Below are 20976 nucleotides of genomic sequence, written 5' to 3' on the forward strand. Positions count from 1 at the left end.
TGATGCTATGAGACCAGTGACTAGCCAGGGGAGCTCCAGTCACCAAGACTTTTCACAGTGACGGCCTGATCTTTCTTCCTCCTTCCTGACCTGCTTTTGCTCTGACGTCCATCTTGGCCTCTTCCCCCATTGTCATCCTGACTTTGTTCCTGCCTCTTGCCCTTTATTCTCAGTTTTTGTTCTGGGTTCTCCTAGCATGTGAATCTTGGGTTTTTTTTCCCCGTGGGGCCCTGATTTGACTGCCTCTCTGACTATGAGCCATGCTGCATCAGGAGAAAACCTCTCATCTTTGTTTCAGCCTCTCAGAGCTCAGTCCATGACTGTGACCCCTGGAGGGTGTGCTGATAGCACTCCCATTGCCCTGTCAATACATACACCACAAGAAGATTTGGACCATATCTGGAGTATTGCATCCAAGTCTGGCCTACCCCCTTCCCTACCATAAGGGAATCTCTGTAAATTGAAGTATATTTATAGAAAAAGGATAGGTTGTGAATAGACTTGAACAGTTGGTGATATGTGGAATGAATAAAAGAGGCCAGAATGCCCCGAGAAGGTAGCCTATGGGCTTAGGAGATTTATCTCTGACTTTGCAGAAGATCCTACTGTGAAAGGCCCCACAGGTTTCTCTGTGTGGCTCCAGGGAGTAGCCTAGAACCTGTGGGCAGAAGCGGCAGGGAGGAGACAGATTTCAGCTTAATAAAAAACTTTCTCATGGTAAGAGCTGTCCAGAAATGGAATAGAATGAAATGGTAGTGAGCTCCCCATTATTGGAGGTATTCAAGTATAGGTGGAGCAGTGGCTTGTCAGGAAAACTGTATAGTAGATCCAAACATCAAAGGGATGCTTAGGCTTTTTCATGTGTGGGTTGGTTGCACCCAAGAGTCTCTGTGCCACTGAGGACTCAATGGTGCTTTTTGAACGGGTGGCCTGATGACAGTGGTATGTAAGGTAAATGCATCCCTCCAGTGAAATGTCAGAGAAGGACCACCCCATTTGTCTTCCCTACCTGTATGTTTTCTGTGTCAGCAAGCTCTGGCTTCTAACTGCCCTTGTCAAGCTTCTACCTTTAGAGCTCAGACAAACACTTCCGGCCACCAGAACAGGAGGGGCCCACCCCAGATCTAAGGGCCACTCTGGTTTAGTTTTCCAAAGCTGGGGATGGCCTCTCACACTTGGCCGATCTCGGGTTTATGAAAGGGCTCTGTTCTCTCTTGGCCCCTATCCCCACTGCCTTTCCCAGATCAAATACCAAGTGCATTGCATAGATAGAAGCCGCAGTGAGAAAATGCATTTGAATAAAACCCCATTGATTTTGGGGGCTGCAAGTAAAGAAAAGGCACCTAAAGAGTCCCACCACCCCCCCCCCTACTCCCCCCGCCCGGCCACTTCCCCCTCCTCTGTCCTGACCTACTCTGGGGCGGTCACACATCGATTGGCTTCCCAGATAATAGATTGTGCCACCACCGGTGGGGACCTCTGGGGACCAGCCGGGAGGTGCAAGAGTCGCACGCAGCAGCCCAGCCCCGACTTAATCAAACTAGCAACAGGATCTCCAGCGGCAGCGCGGCGGTGGCAGCGGCGGCAGCGGCGGCGGCATTATGCGTGATTACTGACAGGCACCAGCTGCTGCCGCCACCGCCGGCTCAACGCACGATGTGGACTCTCAGATCGAGAGGCAGATTCCTGACTAATCCCAGAGGGCTGGCCCAGCCCGAGCTGCCCGGGCTGGTAGGAAGCGATGACCACTCTTGCTAGCCCAAGTTGAAGGGAGCCCGGCTGCGCTCGGGAGCCGGGAGAGGCCGAGCGATTGAGCAGACGCGCCCGGGAGGACTATGAACTGAAGAGTCAACATGTATGGAAATTATTCTCACTTCATGAAGTTTCCCACAGGCTTCGGAGGTGAGTATTTCACATGGCTTCACCGTGGGGACCGTCTGGAGAGACGGAGCGGAGATGGGGAGATCCGGATAACTGGATTAGGATTGAATTAGGAGAGCATATATGTTTACAGGCATATACAGTGTGTTTCCGTGTGAGTGTGTGTGTGTGTGTGTGTGTGTGTGCATGAGAGAGGGACAGGGACCGGGAGAGGGAGGGAGCGAGAGAGGGGGAGAGAATGGTCCGTAGGTGAAGATCTGTTTGCACATCAGAATGAGTGAACAGATGGGAGGATATGGGGATATTCTAAGGAGAGCCTCAACCCACTTGCTTGGGAATATGTCTGAGACAAAGGTAGACTAAGTGCATTGTTTTAACCCGGTGTGTTTGGTGTGAAGAGTGGAAAAGGTAGGGGAAATTACTAGGAGGTACCTATTATCCAACTTGCCATGCGGGGGAAAAAAAAAATGTGACTAAAAAGGTTTTGCCTATGTTAAGGGTCCCTGGGATACTTCATAACAAGGGACTGATTGTTTTATTTAAAAGCAGATTTCCTTAGAATTGGATTTTTTAAAAAAGAAAACACAGCACTTTTATTTGCCACCCTGTTTTCCTTCCTCTGTTTTCTCCCCTTTTGATTTGCTAATAGCCTCTTGTTCCCTCCCCTGCTGCTGCCCCCAATTCCATTTCCAGGGTCGCTGCCATCGGTCAGAATCTGGGAGTTGGTGGAGGGGGTGGGTGGTCCAGGTTCTCATAGCAGAAAACAGGCGAGCTGGAGCTCCAAGTTGCCAAGCCAGGCAGCGCAGCTGGGCGGCACTTCCCAGGGGCTGCCTTCACACCCAAGCACTTTGGTCCCAAGGCTCCTTCCATTCAGTGACAGAAGCAGCACGGCCGCCCAGCTTTGGATTCATGGAACCAACAGCTGACCAACTGGCCTCTCACTTGGCATCTGGTGGCATATAGTTCGGGTTCTTGGGAGCCAAAGGGGAGAGCTTTTGCCCCGCGGATGCTGGCAGGCAAGACAAAGCAGAAATTCTCGTCAGGTCTTGAGAACTGAAAAGTCCCTGCTCTCCCCACCTCCTGTGGGGACAGATAGGCCATTCATCTGAAGGCTTGGGGGCAAAGCTTGCCTACCCCCTCTGGGCAGTCCCCTCTATAAGGTGTGATGGGACGTGGCCAGTGGATGGGGTCCCTGTCCTGGAGTCATTAAGCCAGGGGGTTTGCTGATTCATTTGGGGTACATTGGGTGGTTTTGTGGGCCAAGCATGGAGTTAGGCGCTGGTAATACAGATGTGCATGAGATGTAGTCTCTACTATTTGGACTGGGCAAGCTTGTTATTACCCAGACACATTGTAATACTGCATGGCATGTGCCCTATCTGTTGCAGCAGGAGGTTGCCACTTGGACACAGCGGGTGGGGGGCCATGGACACACATCCTGGAGGCGGTAATGCTGAAGTTCTTGGGGCCAGTATTGTGACATGACCCGGTGAGAGTGGTGGCCAAAGCTGTGACCTGGACATCTGATCTCCAGTTTACAGTTGGGTCCTGGGTGTGAAAAGCCTTTTCAGCTCCCATCTTGGTCCCATTCACAGCCGAGAAGTACTTTTTCTTTTTCCCTCTGAGTTCAGTTGTCTGAAGAACATGCTTATCCATGAGATTCTTGGGACCCCTGAGGTCTGTGAGGTTATGGCTTCATGACTGCCAAGGAGACCTTCTGCGACAGTTGGGGTGAATAAAAGGATTGAAGGTGGACAGACGTAGGGAGAGAAGGTCTGGAGAAAGAAGATCTAGTCCAGAATTCGCTGGGGGCTGCTGCCTGGAATCTTGGGACGGTAGCCTCCTAAGGGACCTCAAAGGGCATCTTAGCCCTCTTATATTATAGATGTGTAAACTGAGGCCTCAAGAAAGACAGGAATAGTTTAAGGTTCTGTGGAGTTGAGGGGGAGAGCCCTTCTGGAAAAACCCCTGAGTCAAACTTCTGATAGTGCTCCTTCAATCTGATAGAGTGAAAAGAGCATGAAAGACACACACACACACACACACAGAGAGAGAGAGAGAGAGAGAGAGAAAGAAAGAGAACTGAGTTTGGTTTCTAGGTTTTCACTTACTAGCTGTGTGACCTTAGGCAAGTTACTGAACCTCTCTAAGCCTCATCTCTAAAACGGAGTTTAACATCCCATCCTCAGATCATGGTTGTGAGCATTAACCGTGCAAATGCTTGAAAAAGCAGCTCTAGAGTGTTGTCTGTATATGTGGTATTTAGTAAAAGTTAATATTTTCATCCGCTTCATTTTGTTCAAGTACTAACATGCGAATTAATCTAAAAATCAGACATTACTGTAGAATAATGAATTAGGAATCTGGGGAAATAAAATTAAATCCATGAAGACCCACAGACGTTGCTGGTTTAAATTTTCATAATTGTGAGAGCTCTGGTATTTAGTGTAATTAGGTTTCAGATAAAAGGAAACACAACTGGCTGGACCATGGAAGAAGTAGGCTGATATAACATGAGGGGTGGGGGAGAAAGGATCATCTAGGCTGTTGAAACATCTCCCCCTAATGCTTCTTTTCCTCCCCATTCCTGAGGGAGGAGAACAGTTATTTTGTATAGTTCTGCTGATGTTTTCCATTTTGTTTGCTTTCGCCAGCTAAGAGGCAGAAGCACTGAGCAAAGGACAGGGACCCCTTGAAAACAGAGGTCTTCATGAGAACTTGCAGCAGTGAGGGAGGGAGGGAAGGAAGGAGGAGGACCCACCCGCAGGCACTGGGGAAACCTGAGGATGGGAGCAGACATTGCCTGCAGCCTCTCACCACCTTTGCCCAAACGCAGCAAGTTGTGCTGCACATATTAAATGATTTAGTGCATAACCCCTGCCCTTTTCCATATTAGCAAACGGAACCACAGAGGGCTGCTGGGATTTGTGAGGATCTCTAGGGAAACAATGTCACCCTTGGGAAACAACACCTGAGATTTGCATCTGGGCTGTGCTTACCAGATATCAGGCCTTCCCCCCATCCGTGAACAAGACACTGGTCAAAGTGGCCACAGAGTGGGGAGTAGTTGGGTTGCAGCAGCCCTACCAGCGTGCCCACTCTCCCAGCTCTGGGCCCTGCCATGTGATGAGGTGAGAGCCCTTTTCTTCTCCTTTTCTGCCAAGTCCTGGCTTTGCCAGCTGCCCAGTAAGAGATTTGTTTGCCTGCATGAGACAGTTGCTGCCTCTAAGAAGACGGCAAAACAAAGCCTGTAATCTCCCTGTCCAATTGTGCGGTAATCCTCAGGGTGAGAAGGAGATCAGGGGAGAGGGGACTTCTCTTGTTTCATTTAACAAGCACGCAGTAGCGCTTACTAAGTGCCAGCTACCACTGTAAACACTTCACTAGCATTATCTTATTTAATCCTCATGACAACCCAGTGAGTAGGTACTATTACCAATATTATCACATTCCTTTTATCAGCGAGGAAACTGAGGCATTGCAAGGTACAGTAACTTCTTTTAAGGTCCCATAGCTGGAAAATGGCACAGCCAAGGTTTTGAACCCAGGGAGTCTGGCTCCAGAGTCCAGGACGTGCTGAGTTGCCTCTCACGGCTTCTGTGGGCCACAGACTTGCTTCAGGAAGCTAAGGCAGCAGCGCCCGCCTTGAGGGGGTGAAGAGCCCTAAGCCAGCCACGGCACTGCCCAATGGTTGCAGACACAGTAGCCTGGCATTGAGGAATAAAGCGCAGGATAGGTTAGCAGTCACTCAGGAGCAATGGTGGCCTCTGGACAATTAACTGCTGCCTTCTTCTGGGGGCCTACTGATGTGTAAGAGTCCTGCCCTACAGACTCTGACCATTTGTGTAGAATACTCCCCTTCTCACCTAAGAATAGCCATAGAGGAGGGGTTGAGTTGGAGGTGCGTGCGCGCGCGCGCGCGTGTGTGTGTGTGTGTGTGTGTGTGTGTGTGTGTGTGTGTGTATGGAGGGCAATATGAGGATGTGGGAGGAGGGTATGTGTGTGTGCGCACGCCGGAACATATTTTTCCCCTCCAACAAATGTGTGGGTGGCTAATAGGGACCTACCACGGGTGTAAGTGGTTAGGGTTTATGTAGGAAGGAATAACTGTTTACGAGATTTAGGAAGGAACATATTCAGTATAAACTATTTTCTGAAACATTTACAATCTTACCAAGAGATAGAGAGCTGAATAGCAACTGGGGGAAGAAATTATGCAAAGAGTAATCAAAATTCTCCACCTCTTCCTTCCCTTCATTATGTAGCTTCTGTAGCTGCAGAGAATTTAGCCACCAGAGTTGGGTGGCTGGGATGCCAGGGGCTCCCAGAGGAAGCTGCTATTTTCTCCTCTTATTTGAAAGTAGAAAACACAGAGGCCCAGGGAATCTAAGAAGTGAGTGTTCTAGAATGCCTGGGTTTGGGTGGCTTTCATGAGATTGACCCAGGTCTTGGTTCGGTTATTTTCTCAAAAGAGTGAAAATAATAGCTGACGTTTATTAGACACCTTCCTTGTGCCAAGCCCTCTGCCAAGGGCATTACATGCACCATCTCATTTAATATCCTCAAGGACCCCAGGAGGTAAGGGACCGTTGTTATCCCTGTCCCCATTTTTACTGACAGAAATGTCGAGCCACAAGGAAGTTGGGTAACCTGCCCAAGATCACCCAGCTGGTAAGGAGTGGACCCAGGATCCAAATCCAGGCAGACGTCAGGAGTGTTGTGCTTAACCCTACACTGTGCATACCGCTTGCAGCTTGCTGGGGAAGGCAGAGGGGGTGGGAAGGGTGGAGAGGAGGTGGAGGGGGCGGGTGTGTGGAGTCCCAGATCCACCCCAAATGGGTGAATTATGTATAAGAACAACAATTAACATATTCAGTTCTTACTCTGTGCTCTTCACAACTTATTTAGGGATCATAATGCTTTTTCTTGAATATGCATACTTGCAGCAAATGAATAAAATGACAGGGGTGGGGGGCAGGGGACTGAGCCCTCAAAGGTGCTAATAAGACAAAGGTCAAAAAAATTTCCAGGTGAACCTCACTTGATCTTAATACACGGAACTTGATTTTGTATTCTAGGGCGGAGGTTGGCAAACTTCTCTACAGGGCCAGATAGTAAACATTTTAGTCTTGGCCGGCTATAGTCTCTTCCACAACTGCTCAGGTCTTCTGTTGTGATGAGGAAGCAGCTGTGGTCAAACGTATAAGCTAATGCACAGGGATGTGCCCTGTTGAGTATGTTTGCCAACCCCTAGGGCATCATTCCAGAGAAGTTTTATTACTGTTTCTGATTGTCCCCCTGTTATCGTGATTAACAACACTCCCTCTAAATAACTCCCCTGCACCCCTTCCCTTCCCTGCAAGAGCTGAATCTTTAAAGCTAGAAGAAGGACTTGCTTCTCACCCTTTCTGACCCCTCAGTTACAGATGAGGACACTTGGGAAAGCAGGTGGGGCTTGCCCAGGACCTGTGGCTGTTTACGGTTTTCAAACTGGGTTCCCCTGAGCCCCCTCGGGGGCCACCTGGGGTGGCAGAAAGAGGGGTAGAGGGAGGCTAAGCCACAGAGAGCCCTCCCCCAACACGTTGGTAAAATAACAGTGCTTCCAACTACACAGGGTCAGGGTTAACTTTCCACAGTGTAGGGATTCAATAAAATAAAGCCTGCATAATTGTAAACACACAATAAAAGTTCATTTCTCTTTCCTACTTCAGAAAAGTTGGAGACTACGGTAGTAAGTTCAGCTAAAATTTTGTAGGTAGGTTTTTCTTAGAGGAGGTATGCCTGTTCTTAAAGTGTCAGACTGTGCAGTAGGAGAGGCTGACAAAATGAAGTAAAGAAGACATCGATTCTGTGCCAGTTACAGAAAATTGCATTTTAATGAGTTATTCCAGGGCAGACACTCATGAGATCTGGCAGAAACAGAACAGTGACCTGGGACCTCCCATCCCTATAATCTTCAGGATACCTTCGCCCCAGGCCAGTGTCCTTAATGAGTCATGTCCCCCTGAGTTTCCTCAATTTCAATTTGCATAACCTGGGGCCCTTGGCTACCTTTATCAGATACTGTAACAGAGAAAGGGGTGAGGGAGAGAGCAGGAGTTTCTAGGTTCAAGACCAAACTCAAATTCCTGATGGGATTTCAGAATTCAGCATTTAAACTTAAAAAATGGAAAAGCTTGTGATCTTTTTTTTTTTTTTAATAAATTTTTAAAACTTTGGGTTTATTTATTTATTTATTTATTTATTTATTTATTTATGGCTGTGTTGGGTCTTCGTTTCTGTGCGAGGGCTTTCTCTAGTTGTGGCAAGCGGGGGCCACTCTTCATCGCGGTGCGCGGGCCTCTCACTATCGCGGCCTCTCTTGTTGCGGAGCACAGGCTCCAGACGCGCAGGCTCAGTAATTGTGGCGCACGGGCTTAGTTGCTCCGCGGCATGTGGGATCCTCCCAGACCAGGGCTCGAACCCGTGTCCCCTTCATTGGCAGGCAGACTCCCAACCACTGCGCCACCAGGGAAGCCCCAAGCTTGTGATCTCTGATTAAAAAAGCATTTACAAAAAGAGGAGCGGCAAAGAAAGTGCTTAATAAATACGTTAGCCTGTTTCTTCTAGGCTGGTTGCCTGGGTTTCATTTCTGTGACTCAGCATCTCTTCTGTCCCTCCTTCGGCTGGTCACTAGTGTCATGAGGAAGCAGTCTCTTGGAAGGCTTGCGGCTCACGGTACCTATGCTTTCTCAGCCCCAGTGACATGGGGAGCAGAGCAAAGGTTAGATATCTTCAGGAGGGAAAGTATATCCAGACTGCTCCGGGAATGCCTGTCAATCATTCATTTAGCACACCTTGGCTCAGCGTCTGGCTTGTGCAAGAGTTGTGCGGGACACCGAGGACTAAGACCCGTCCTCTGCCCTGAAGGAGTATATAAACCAGTTACAAGATCCGAGGTCAGCAGAACAGTTAGAGATGAAGTATTCCTGGAAACGTTTCTTGGGGCTGAGGTTAAGTGAATAGATTCAAGGAATTTAGGTACCTGGAACCTGAGAACAAATGATACCATGTCCATTACCCAATGGTAACGTTGCACTAGGGATACGGTTTGCTGTATTTTAAGACAACTGCAGTCTTTAGAAGACAGTCCATATTGAGAGGCTAGGGAGAGCATATATGTACAAGAAGCCTATACAGACAGAGAAAGGGATTGAAGTCATGGATTCAAGAGCTGCGTGTGGGCAGAATTGGTGTTCAAGGACTTCAGGAACAAGGGGTGAGAGGGGGGGCACCTTCAGCAAATGCCTGGAGCACTTCCTGGCATTTGTCTTGGTGGAATGGCTGGTACGTGGTGTATCAGTGCATGGAACTTGTTTAAAGGGACAGACAGCCTGTCCTGGTTGGTGGAGACCCTGCTCCAGTACCCCCTGGTGCCTCGAATGTGTTAGGGATGACACAATATCCATCTGTACCAGAGAAGTTCAAATTTGGTCCTGGGTGGGAAGGTTGGTTTGCAGGCCAAATGCCATTAATTACATGTAGGAAGGTTGTCAGAAATAATGCTAGACTCAGATTCTAGGTCTCTAATAATTCACAATAAGCACTTGAAAATGTCACTTTATCATTCTGAACCTCAGTTTTCTAATCTGCCTAATGGAGATAATTTCTGCCCTTCCAACTCTTCTGAGTCAGTTTGAAGCTTGAATGGAACAGACAGTGGCCTCCAAGGGACTGCTATATCCGTAGTGCCTAGCACGGAGCCTGGCACACAGTAGGCACTCAACAAATATTTTTTGACTGACGGAACCAATAATTGATATGGAAATACACAGCAGATAATTATAAAGAGTTTTATGAATGTAAGGCGGTATGCAGTGGATGGAATAAGCTTGGACCTGGGAGCGGAAGACCGAGTGTTTTTGTCCTGTGTGGCCTCGACCTAGTCATGCAACTTCTCTGGGATTAGTTTCTCTTCTATAAAATAAGGTGGTTCTTCAAGTCCTGAAAATCTGTTTTCTTCCCTGAAACAATATGGCCTTATTAATTTATGACAGAATTAATTTGGAATGGTGATTAAATTGATCATGGCAGAAGCTAGTTTGTATTTGCTCATTGATGAAAAAATAACAAAAAAGGTTTGTTAAGCAACTAAGATTGTAGAAGTGTTGAGCCTCTTTAAGTTACATCGTTTTCGAGCAATTTAAAAAGCAAGCATAGTAGAAACCTCATTAGCATATTAACGGAGTGTTAATTACAAAAGAGTCTTTTAAAGCAGATTTTATAAAATCCCCACTTAATAACCATTAGCTTGTGGTACTTGAAGCACAAACTCTTCACGTGTGTTACTTAGAAGTAATAAAATCGTAATTTAAAAGTAATCTGCCAACTTGTCATGAATTTAGACTGATTTTTCTCTCAATTGATCCAAATGAGTGAGGTTTTGCTATAATTATATATAATGCTGGTAATAATGAGGCTGATTATCAATCTTTGCCTGCTTTTCACTCCCTCCATCATTACAGGTTTTAGGGGAGGGGGTGGGGGTGGAGGGAGAAGGGAGGGATGGAGGGGGGAGTGGAGGATGCCAATCTCCCCCTCCCCCTTCTCCAGGCACGAGGAGAAGCAACCTCCAGCCCCTGCCCTGAACAGCCAGCCAGCTCTCCTTTGGGGACTGCAGGAATCAGGCAGAGCTACGCTGTGTGAGCCCAGAAAGGCTGGCCAGTTGGCCAGGGCTGCACACAGCGGTGTCAGCCTATCAGCTGCTGTGTTCTCTTATTCCTGCTGAGAGGCCAAGGGGGCTGAGCCTCGGGGTCAGAAGGAGTGTCTCTTCTCCCACAGCTCGCTAGCCACTTCCATCACGTTTCTTCATTCTCCCCATCAAGAAAGCCAGAAAGGACATTGGTAGCAGAGAAAGTTTCCTGTTAAGAGATGCAGCCTCTACTTCTTCTCACTCCCTGAGAACTAATATCTTGGTGTCCACATCTGTTTAAATGTGGAGCTCAGTGCCTGTAAAATACCTTCCCGTCCGGTCTCAGGGTGGCTGTGCGGCTCTGATGTGGATATGAAAGGGTTTTGAAAATGCCACAGCAGTTTAAATATAAGAAATGCATATTAGACAGCCCCTGGCATCTGAGTACCCCTTCTGCGGAAGAAAGAGGGAGGAAAAGGCTGGGCTGAGCTGGGACCCCTGATGAAGGAAACCAGAGCTTGTGTTTGATGTGAGAGGCTGGAGTCAGATGGGAAGTGTTCTAGTCAGAAAGTGCCAGGTCATATACACACTACTATATATAAAATAGATAACTAATAAGGACCTACTGTATAGCACAGGAAACTCTATTCAATACTCTGTAATGGCCTATATGGGAAAAGAATCTAAAAAAGAGGGGATACATGTATATGTACAACTGATTCACTTTGCTATACACCTGAAACTAACACAACATTGTAAGTCAACTATACTCCAATAAAAATAAAAAAATAAAAAAAAAAGAAAGAAAGTGCCAGGTCAAAGTCCTGAGAGAGGCCATGAATCGGGTTAGGAAGGGCAGAGTTGGAGACAGAAATTGGGCCCAGGGAGGCTTGATGGAAGAGTGGTCCTGAGTAACTGCTATAAGGAGCTGCACAGCTAGTATAGTATATGGTGGGGCTGGGATTAAAATCCAGGTCTGCTGCTTTTCCCCTAGAATCTAATGCCACTTGTGTAATTTACTAGCCATGTTCTCTTGGGCAAGTTATTTAATTTCTCTGTCCCCCAGTTTTTGCATTTGTACAATAGGGCTGAGAGTTGGTGACCTCAAAGGGATTTGTAGGGATGAAATGAGTCAATATCTGTAAAGTGTTCAGAACCATGTCTGGCTCATGGCAATTGCTTAATAAATATTATCTGTTGTTGTTACTTAGTAGAGGAGATAAAATTTGTGTCAATTAAGTGTCTTCATACGGCAGACCCTGGCCTACCTCTCTTGCAGCCTGTCTGTGTATTACAAGCCAAGCTGGGAAAGGGTGTGTGAGCAAGTTTCCCTTCAACTAGGAAGAACAGGCCAGGTTTCTGAATATTCTGTGATTCTTAGGCTTATGTACTACATTCCTCCATTGGAGAAAAGGAGGCAGATTGGGTGTCAGATTGTGCCCACCGTGACAGAGAGTAGAGTGGGGTAGGGCCCTGTGATGTTCCCTTGACTTCAAATGGGGAGTTCTGACTCTTAGAAATAGCAAGTTTTTGCCTCTGTCCCCTTCCCTGTGGGTGGGTATTAACCATTATCAATGATTCATCATAAGTTTCCATTCCATCCTGAAGCTGGGACAGTGAATTCTCTACCCAGGTACAGCAGCAAAGGGGTGGAAACACCAAGTCATTTGTTCCCTTGTCTAGCCAATTAGAAAGACTCATGCTTAACATTTTACGTTTATTGGCTGAGGATAAGGTTGCTAAGCAACTTCCTTGCCTTGGTAAGAATTCTGTAGTTCTAAGTACCTGGGCTTCTCTTTCTCAATAAGTACTCCCTCAACACACACATGCAATTTGTTGTCTAGAGATTGCAGAGATTTTGGATTTGGTAAACATCAGGGACATAGATTTCTTATGCAAATAATTTCTACCGATGAACTCTATATATAGTTGTATACATTAATTAACCAAAAAAACTATTCCATTCATTGATTAGGCAACAAATATTTTTTGAGCATCTAGCATGTTCCAGGCACAGTGCTAGATACCACAATGATAATCGTGGTGAAATTTAAAATATATGACAGCCAGTAGGTCACCAGGTACTCAGAATGGATGTTAGCATGGAGGATATCTTTGTGCTAGGATGGATTATGGGGAGATCTGGAGGGTCCCAGGGGAAGGGTTGGAGTGGCTGGGATAATGGAGGGGCACTCTGGGCTCAGATGAGTGGCTAATATTATAAACAACTGGTATGTATGTACTAGTGTATGGTAGTGACAATCCTTAACAGAGCACTTACTATTGGCATGGCTTGGATTAAACCCTTTACTTACATAATCTTCTACAATGGTATTTAAGCCAGACTCAGGTCTCCCTCACCACTTTTACAGTAAGGTGAGTAATTGCAGCTGCTACCACTGGGCCAGTCGTCTCAGATGCTCTTAGCACCCCTGAGATAGGCATGTATATCTCCATTTATGGCCGAGGAAACTGTGGATGAGAGAGGTCCAGTTCCTGGCTCAAGTTTATATGACTGGAAAGTGGTACAACCTCAATCCAGCCTAGGGCTTCTGGGCTTCAGAGGCTTGTATGCCACATAGACTGCACCCCTAATGCCCATACAATGCACATACAGGCTTCGGAAATCAATAGAGTGTATGCACCCTGCAGATTTCCAAAGAGCTTTGCTTCCTGGTGACACTATCTGCATCTCAAAGTGCAATCTGGAATCCCAAACAGCCTGAAGGGCTAACATGTTCCAGCTGATGATGACAGGGGCCCCTCGGCAAGTGGTCCAGACTCAGACCATTCCAGACCACCACCTGCACTTCTTTTAGATGCCAGTGAGCCATATGCTACCTACTTCAATGTTCATGGAACAGCATTGGAAGGGATCTCAGAAGCCATTGGGTGCTGGCTCCTTACTGGGGAGAATGAGGCCCGGGAATACGAAAGGCGTTTCTTCCGTGTGTCGCCAGGAGAGAAGAGAAGCTCCTGAGAAAGTCCTCTCCCATCAGATAAGTTAATTTCTATAAAAATCATGGCTGTGCTAAGAGAATGAACTCTGCAGAGTACAGATTTTGTGTATTTCCCAGGCATCTGACAGTGGGCACAGTGTGAGGGGCTGACGGGGATCAAGAGGGTGTGTGGTCAGGGAGCGAGCAAGGCTGATGGGCTGCAGAGGCTGGAGAATTGGGCTCCCAGCCTCTGCAGAGGAGCCAGGGAAAGACATTAGAGAAAAACTTCACTTCGGATTTGGACTAGAACCCAGGTTTCTGGAAAACTTGTGCTAGCTGTAATTCCCACGTGGCTATGAAAAAAAGGAGTGAGAGCGAAAGAGGCTGATAGAAATGTCATGGACAGGTATGCTTTAGAGTCTATTTGGGAGAATGGATTAATTTTCCATTGAGAAACACTTTTGTCATCATAGGCATTGTTTTCCACCTTTCCTAAAAGCAAGGCTGTTTATTTCTAAGAAACGCTGGGTCATTGTGAGAGGCAAAGAACCAAAATGCATTTGTGTAAGATGTATTTGTCTTTTGGAATTTTACTTAAAAAAATACGGTTATAAAGTAGCCCATCTCTTCTGGGTCATTGACTCAACAGAAACAAACCACATTTTAAAGGCCATTGTAAATCAAACTTTAGCTGTGTTTCATTCTATCTCAGCAATGTACTATTGTCATCACTGAGTAGTCAAGGCATATTCTGATTGTCTTAATTTATTTTATTATTAATTATAATAAAAACAATGTACTTTTAAATTTCAAATCTCTCTCACATACCATTTTATTCTGGAAACAAGTTGTGAATTTCCCCAAGTCCATATTTTTATATTTTTGCACAGTTCATGTTTCTTAAACATCATACCTTTGCATACTATTTTCATGATATTGAACATGTGTTCTTGTACTTAGAAGTGTTCTGAGGTCAATTTACTTTTCTTTTGAAAACTTAAATAGCAATTTTGAGGAACATCATTTTATATAAAAAATGGAAGCAGAGTCACTTGCTGTAAATAGGAGACAGTGAAAATGAATATAAAACTATTAATATTTTCAAAAAGTTTGCCTACATACCGCTTAAAATACCAGCTAAAATGTCCCTTACCACTGGTGTTGCAGTTTCCATACCTTGGGAACTCTCAGGTTGATGAATGTGTGAAGGAAAATCTTGTTCCTGTCTGTCCCATAGCTCTGAGCCTGGTGTCAGGCACTGGGCTTTACCTTGGAGATATAGAAATGAAAGGCGTAGTCTCTGAGATCCAATTAAAACAGAATATGCAGGGCCCTTTGGTCCATTTTTGGAAAGCCGACGCTGGAAGGGAAAGTCGGTTTCCCTCAGATGGCCTGGCTGTGGGGAAGGACAGCTGTCATCCCAGCCAAGTTCACGGCTCCTTGCCCATCAACTCGGGCTGGCTCCTAACTCACCTGTCACATGTTATCTTAGTTACAGGCTCAAGGTGTACATTGGCCTCTTTAAATGTCACAGACTTCCAGCGCCTCAGAAGAGTCTAAAATCGTTCTTTCTAATCAGTGACCGTCTGGGAAGATTTTTGTTTTTTCTGTCTTGAGTTCTTGGAAGGTGCCCTCTTCTCTCTCCTTCAGATGAACTTTCAGCATGAGATCATTTCATAATTGAGTCATCTTGTACTTTGTGATACGATGGCTCTCCGAATCATCTCTGCTATCCTTGACAGAGCACACAGGAGAGAGCACGGGCTTCAGATTGGCAGTTTGAATCTAGGCTCTGCCGCTTACTTCCCGGCTAATGCCAGTACAGTGCTAGTGGTGAGGATACATAAACAGACCCTTTTTTCCCCTCTCAATTTAGTGAAAACTACAAGGAAATACACAAGCTGTTACTTACAAAACAGAAAAGGGCATTAAACCAGAGTAGGAATACCAGGGAAAACTTCCTGGAGGAGGTGATACTTGAGTTAAACCTTGAAAGATGAATCGGAACTTTCTAGACAAAGGAGGTGGGGGTAAGTCATCCCGGAACTGGGAGCAGCATGAGGGTGAGACTGAGCCTAAGTGGTCTCCTCTGTAAAAGGCTGAGATGATCCTCATAGGCCTATTATCAGGATAAAATGAGTTAATGTATGGAAATTGCCTATTCAGGACACATAAGAAGTGTCTCACTTGTTCATTTAAACCCCTTTACCACTTCTCTGTGGACCCAGAGCATTTGGTTCACCTCAGGTGTGGTACTTAAAAGATCATGATTGGGTTTCATCTGTTTATGAGACAAGACACCTGATAGACTGAAACTCCTAAGTAGAATCACCAGAAGGGCACAGCCTCCTCAGACATGGGAGTGACTGTTCTCTCCATAAGCAGACCTTAACTAAGTTAGTAGATGCTCCAAGGGCAACTCCAGGTTGACATTTTTCTAGTGGGACGTTTATGTTTAAGAATAGCTGCACAATTATACCTCTGATGCTCCACGCTCCCCTCCAGAATGTGAAGGGAGCACCTCCCTCCCTAAATTCTGTTCCTCATACTACGCTCAGTGCTACTGAGGTCTCCGAAAGGCTTAAGACATGCAGTGCCTTCTCTGCATGTAGAAGGCACTCAAGAGATATTCCTTGAACCAACAGTGAACCACCTAAGGTCAGGCACGTGACTTACTCCCCTCAGCATCCTATCTGCCCGGCGCGGTGTTAGGCTCCAGTAGGAAGTGGAGAGAATTGGATGGTTTCTCCAGCAAACCACGCTTACTGACCACCTCTCCCCTTAATCCTCTCATGTCCCATCCACGAGGACAGCACGGGTGCCATGGTGGAGCCTAACACATGGTTTCTTTGAATCTGTTCTTGCATGCCAGCCACACAGGGCAGCGGCACTGTGGCTTAGGGTGGGCTTCTCTGTTATTTCCCCAGTCTCCACTCTGCTGCTGCGGACACTCAGGCTCACAGCTCCTCTCTTCTGGAGAGAATGTTTCACGCCAAGCTCCTGAGATGGCAGTGGGGCACCCTTCTTTTCTTTCATCTTGAGTTGCAGCTAAACTCGGGCTCAACTTATCTGGGGAAAATGGTACCAGGTGCCATCTGCCCAGAGCCCATTTCATAGACACTTGTGGCCGCAGCTCCCTTCTGGAGAGAATGTTTCACGCCAAGCTCCTGAGATGGCAGTGGGGCACCCTTCTTTTCTTTCATCTTGAGTTGCAGCTAAACTCGGGCTCAACTTATCTGGGGAAAATGGTACCAGGTGCCATCTGCCCAGAGCCCATTTCATAGACACTTGTGGCCGCAGCTCCCTATCCCCGGAGGTAGAAACACTCCGGGCAGGCCTGGCTGCGCTTGCCTTCCTGGGCCTCTGTGGCCATTGAGCCATGCCCAACCATCCTGAGTCTTGTTCCCTGAGCGCTGATTAACCTTCCAAGAGATTGGCAGGACAAGAACCTTATGGGCATGAAGCTGCAAAAGCTACTGGCGGTCAAGGGCATGATAACAGCCTCTGCCTTCCCCATGGTCATTATGGAATGTGTTCCCAACAGCAGGAACTGTGTTCCCTTCGGTTCTGAATCCCTAGCACCTGATGTAGTTAGTTCCTGCACCTTAATAGATGTTCGTTACATATGAATGAATGAATTTCTCCTGACTTTATAGGTTCAGCCCTGCCCCAGTTCTCAGAGCAATATGAATGTGAGGCAGGGAATTCTGGAGCAACCTGGACACCTGCTCACTCCATCCCCCAACTGGGGGTTTGGTATTGACTCACCTTCCCTGTCTGGCTGGCTCAGGTCACAGTCACCCAAGCCTGGGGACATGTGGGCTATGCCCCTGTGGCCCTGGCTGTTGATCTGACACAATTCAAGGTGAATGTCATGTGGTGCACCAGAGAACTGGCACATCAATGAGTATTTCAGCAGGCCCTTTCCCCTCTCTGGTCTTTGCTTGCCTTTATTCTACCAACTGTGGGTGTTCACAGGCGTGCAGGTGTGGCGGGAAGGAGGGGAAGGATATAGGAAACAAGAGGAGGGGGCTCTGTCCTAGTGTGCCATCCCTGTGTTCCCCTAGCCTCTCATCACCTTTGACCTTCTCCTTACAGGTTCCCCCGGCCACTCTGGCTCCATGTCCATGAGCCCGTCGGCAGCCTTGTCCACAGGGAAGCCCATGGACAGCCACGCCAGCTACACTGATACCCCAGTGAGTGCCCCACGGACTCTGAGTGCAGTGGGGCCCCCCCTCAATGCCCTGGGCTCTCCATATCGAGTCATCACTTCTGCCATGGGCCCACCCTCAGGAGCTCTGGCAGCCCCTCCAGGAATCAATTTGGTTGCCCCGCCCAGCTCTCAGGTAGGTGTCCGTCTGTTCTCTCCAACGTCTTTCCAGACATCCTAAATAGTTTCATCCTGGCACAGAGGCAGCACTCAGCAGGTGCTTAATGCATGCTTGCAAAGGGATTGGGTTGTCTCTGCAGACTTCCCTCTTGCAGGGTCTTCATTGCGTGTGCCCTCGGGCAGAGCAGCCCCAGAGAACTGATGCTGCCTCATGGTCCAGGAAACCGTGGCTGAAAGGAAGCCACCCCTGTGGTTTCAATGGTTCAGCCCTGGCTGTGATTTCAGTGTCTCTCAGGCCTGTTTGTCTTCCCTGGGGTGGACCCCCTTGATTCTTCTCAATACTAGGTATTCTTCGAGTCAGTGAAGTGCCCAGTGCTCTATGACATGCTATAGGGCAGCGGTCCTCAACCTTTTTGGCACTAGGGACCGGTTTCGTGGAAGACAATTTTTACACGGATGAGGGGGTGGAGGGGTGGGTTGCGGGGGGATGGTTCAGCGGTAATGCGAGCAGTGGGGAGCGGCAGATGAAGCTTCACTCACTCGCCCGCCGCTCACCTCCTGCTGTGCGGCCAGGTTCCTAACAGGCAGCGGACTGGTACCAGTCTAGGGTCCCACCAGTTGAGGACCCCTGCTATAGGGGATACCGAAATGATCAGGATGTGGTCTTTGCTCTCCAGGAGCTTACAGTTGAGAGGGGAAATAGGCAGGTGTGCCACATGGATAAATCTAGAACAAGGCAGACTGTGTTACCTACATGCTATCTCTGAGATAGAGGTAAAGATTATGGAAACTCGGGGAAAAAAAAAACCCTCATTTTAATTCCTAGTGCCTTTTGCTACAACAGAGACAAGGATGTATATCTATGGTAGATACTACATTGTTGCTCTGAGGAACCTACAGGATGGCCAGATGCTGTGTACTTCCTTCTAGCAATGTCACACTGAGATTATCAACCTTCCCTTCTTGTAGTGGTCAGCTATTGCTGTAATGATGCTGCATGACAAACAATCCCCAAATTGCCATGGTTTACAAAAACACACATTTTTTTCTTACTCACAAGTTTATGTGTTGGCTAGGAAGGTTCTGTTTCAGACGGTGGGTGAGCTGGGCTAGGCTGCAGCCTGTCTGCAGGTCAGCTCCTCATGTCCCAGACTAAAGAAGCAGCAGCTTCTTGGGGCATGCTTCTCTCAAGGTGTCTCCCAGGAATGCGAAAGTCTAAACCAAATCAGGAAAATACAGTGAAGTCTCTGCTCACATCATGTCCATTAATATCCCATTGGCCTAAGAAAACTGTGTGACCAACTCCAACATTGGTGGGACAGGGGAATAGTTTGTGCCTGTTTTATTGGGAGGAACTACAAAGACACAATGCAAAGGATATGAAGAATTAGGAACAATGATCCCATCCACCAGACTCTCCTCTCTCACTGTTCTGGTATCTCACTATTGGGCCAGGGTCCCTCAGGACATCTAGCAGCAGAATTAGTAGGTCCTGTAGCCTCCTTTGAACTTATAGTTCTAAGAAGAGGCAGGACTCCCGCTGTGTTAACATTTCTTACTGCTACAAAGAGAACTTCAGAGACTATCCCTAGAGTCCCTTCCAAGACATTTCACGTGCTCAGAGTCTGAAAGCAAAGCCATGTGGAGTCATAGAATTTTACAGCCAGTAAGGACTTCAGTAATTTTTTCATCTATGGATTAGAGAATCTGGAGAAGACCTTAGCGATCATCTAGTGCAGGGATTGCAGGAGCCAGGTGCCAGGCGGGTAACACAGGTAGGTGAATGAGCCTGGTGCGGTCTGTACAAAGCTGCCCTCCTCCCCTGAAGCCGTTCAAATTCAAAGACTTTAAGTACTCCACGGGCCAAGCAGAGTACTTCTGTGGGTCCCATTTGGCCAGCCCTTTGAACCCCAATTTGTAATCTAATGGCTCTCACCTGTAGGATCTTTTTCAGAGTACACATTTCTCCCTTATCCCATATTTTGGCCCTTGTGTGGGTTGTAAAAACCCCACAGAGGATTCTAACTGCCTGACCCCTGCCCAGCTGAGAACCACTAGTTCTGTCTAAGTCCTTCAGCCCACATAGACTCAGTGGGCTCAGGTGATGTGTCCAACCTCACACAACCAGTCACAGCAGAGCCAGGGTTAGACCCCAAGTCTCCACACCCCCACTCAGTATTTATGATGCTGCGTTTGCCCACTGCTGTGGTGTATTCTGACTTAACCAGTGACCCCAGGATCTTCCTGTTGGCTGCTAAGGATTAAAAGATGAATAATCGGTGCTCCCAAGGAGTCTTGTGAGGGACGTGCCACATCATACAGATAAATTTTAACATTGTACGTGCTGTCGTAGGTGTAGGGGCAGAACAGAAGGGAACATAGAAAAGGGCCCTGTGAACTTCCTGTTGTGTCTTCCAGATGTCAACCACTTGGATGAGTGGGGACCAGACAGTGGTGGGGAGGGACATGGGTTTATGCCACCCTCACCCACTGTCATTGGCAGAGCTGGTGATACCATACCCTTTAGAATGTGGGACTTGAAGAGATTGGTTTATTCATTTTCATTCATGTGAACAGATGCCAGGAAGGCAGATCAAAGTCAATAGGTTAGAGACAGAAAGAGAGGTGGAAATTCTGGGACAAAAGTGAAACTTTGCAAAGGACATTCACGTTCATTCAAATAACTATTTAGCAGGATCTACTCTGTATCAGGCACTACTTGATACTGTCCTAGGTTCTGGGGACAAGCACTAAATAAGTCTGTACTTTCATGGCAGTTACACTGTAGCAGGCAAGACAGACAAAAACGAAATGAATAAACCAGATAGTTTCAAATGGCAATCATTGTATCCAGGAAGAAATAAGACAGGGTGAGGTAATGACCAGTGACAGGGCTTGTGGGTGGGGAAGGGGCAAGGCACCGGCCCTCCAAGCCTGCTTTTAGCAACCACACTCCAGTCTAATTGAGCCAAACCTGGCCAATAAATTCAGCTTCACAGCCATGTGAGTGGCAGGGCCGCTATTCCTGGACCATATGTCTGTACAGAGGGATTGGGGTTGAAAGGTCAGCTGAAAGCTTTGGTCCTGGCCAACTGGGCTGTGTGCAGAGGCCAAGGCCAAGTTTGGCTTTGGGAGCTATATTAAGCTTGCCAGCA

General features: G+C 47.3%; 1 protein-coding gene across 1 annotated transcript in view; it reads left to right on the top strand.

Annotated features, from left to right (window-relative positions):
• Positions 1-1562: 1562 nt before the first annotated feature.
• RXRG (retinoid X receptor gamma) overlaps positions 1563-20976 on the top strand; it is a 44146-nt gene continuing 24732 nt past the window's right edge. Inside the window, exons 1-2 of the mRNA XM_082473597.1 lie at positions 1563-1902; positions 17590-17837. Coding sequence (XP_082329723.1) covers positions 1854-1902; positions 17590-17837 — 297 coding nt within the window. The 5' untranslated portion in view covers positions 1563-1853. The remainder of the gene's footprint in view (positions 1903-17589; positions 17838-20976) is intronic.

This window comes from Balaenoptera physalus, assembly GCF_965194825.1.
Source record: "Balaenoptera physalus genome assembly, chromosome: 1".
Taxonomy (NCBI): Eukaryota; Metazoa; Chordata; class Mammalia; order Artiodactyla; family Balaenopteridae; genus Balaenoptera; species Balaenoptera physalus.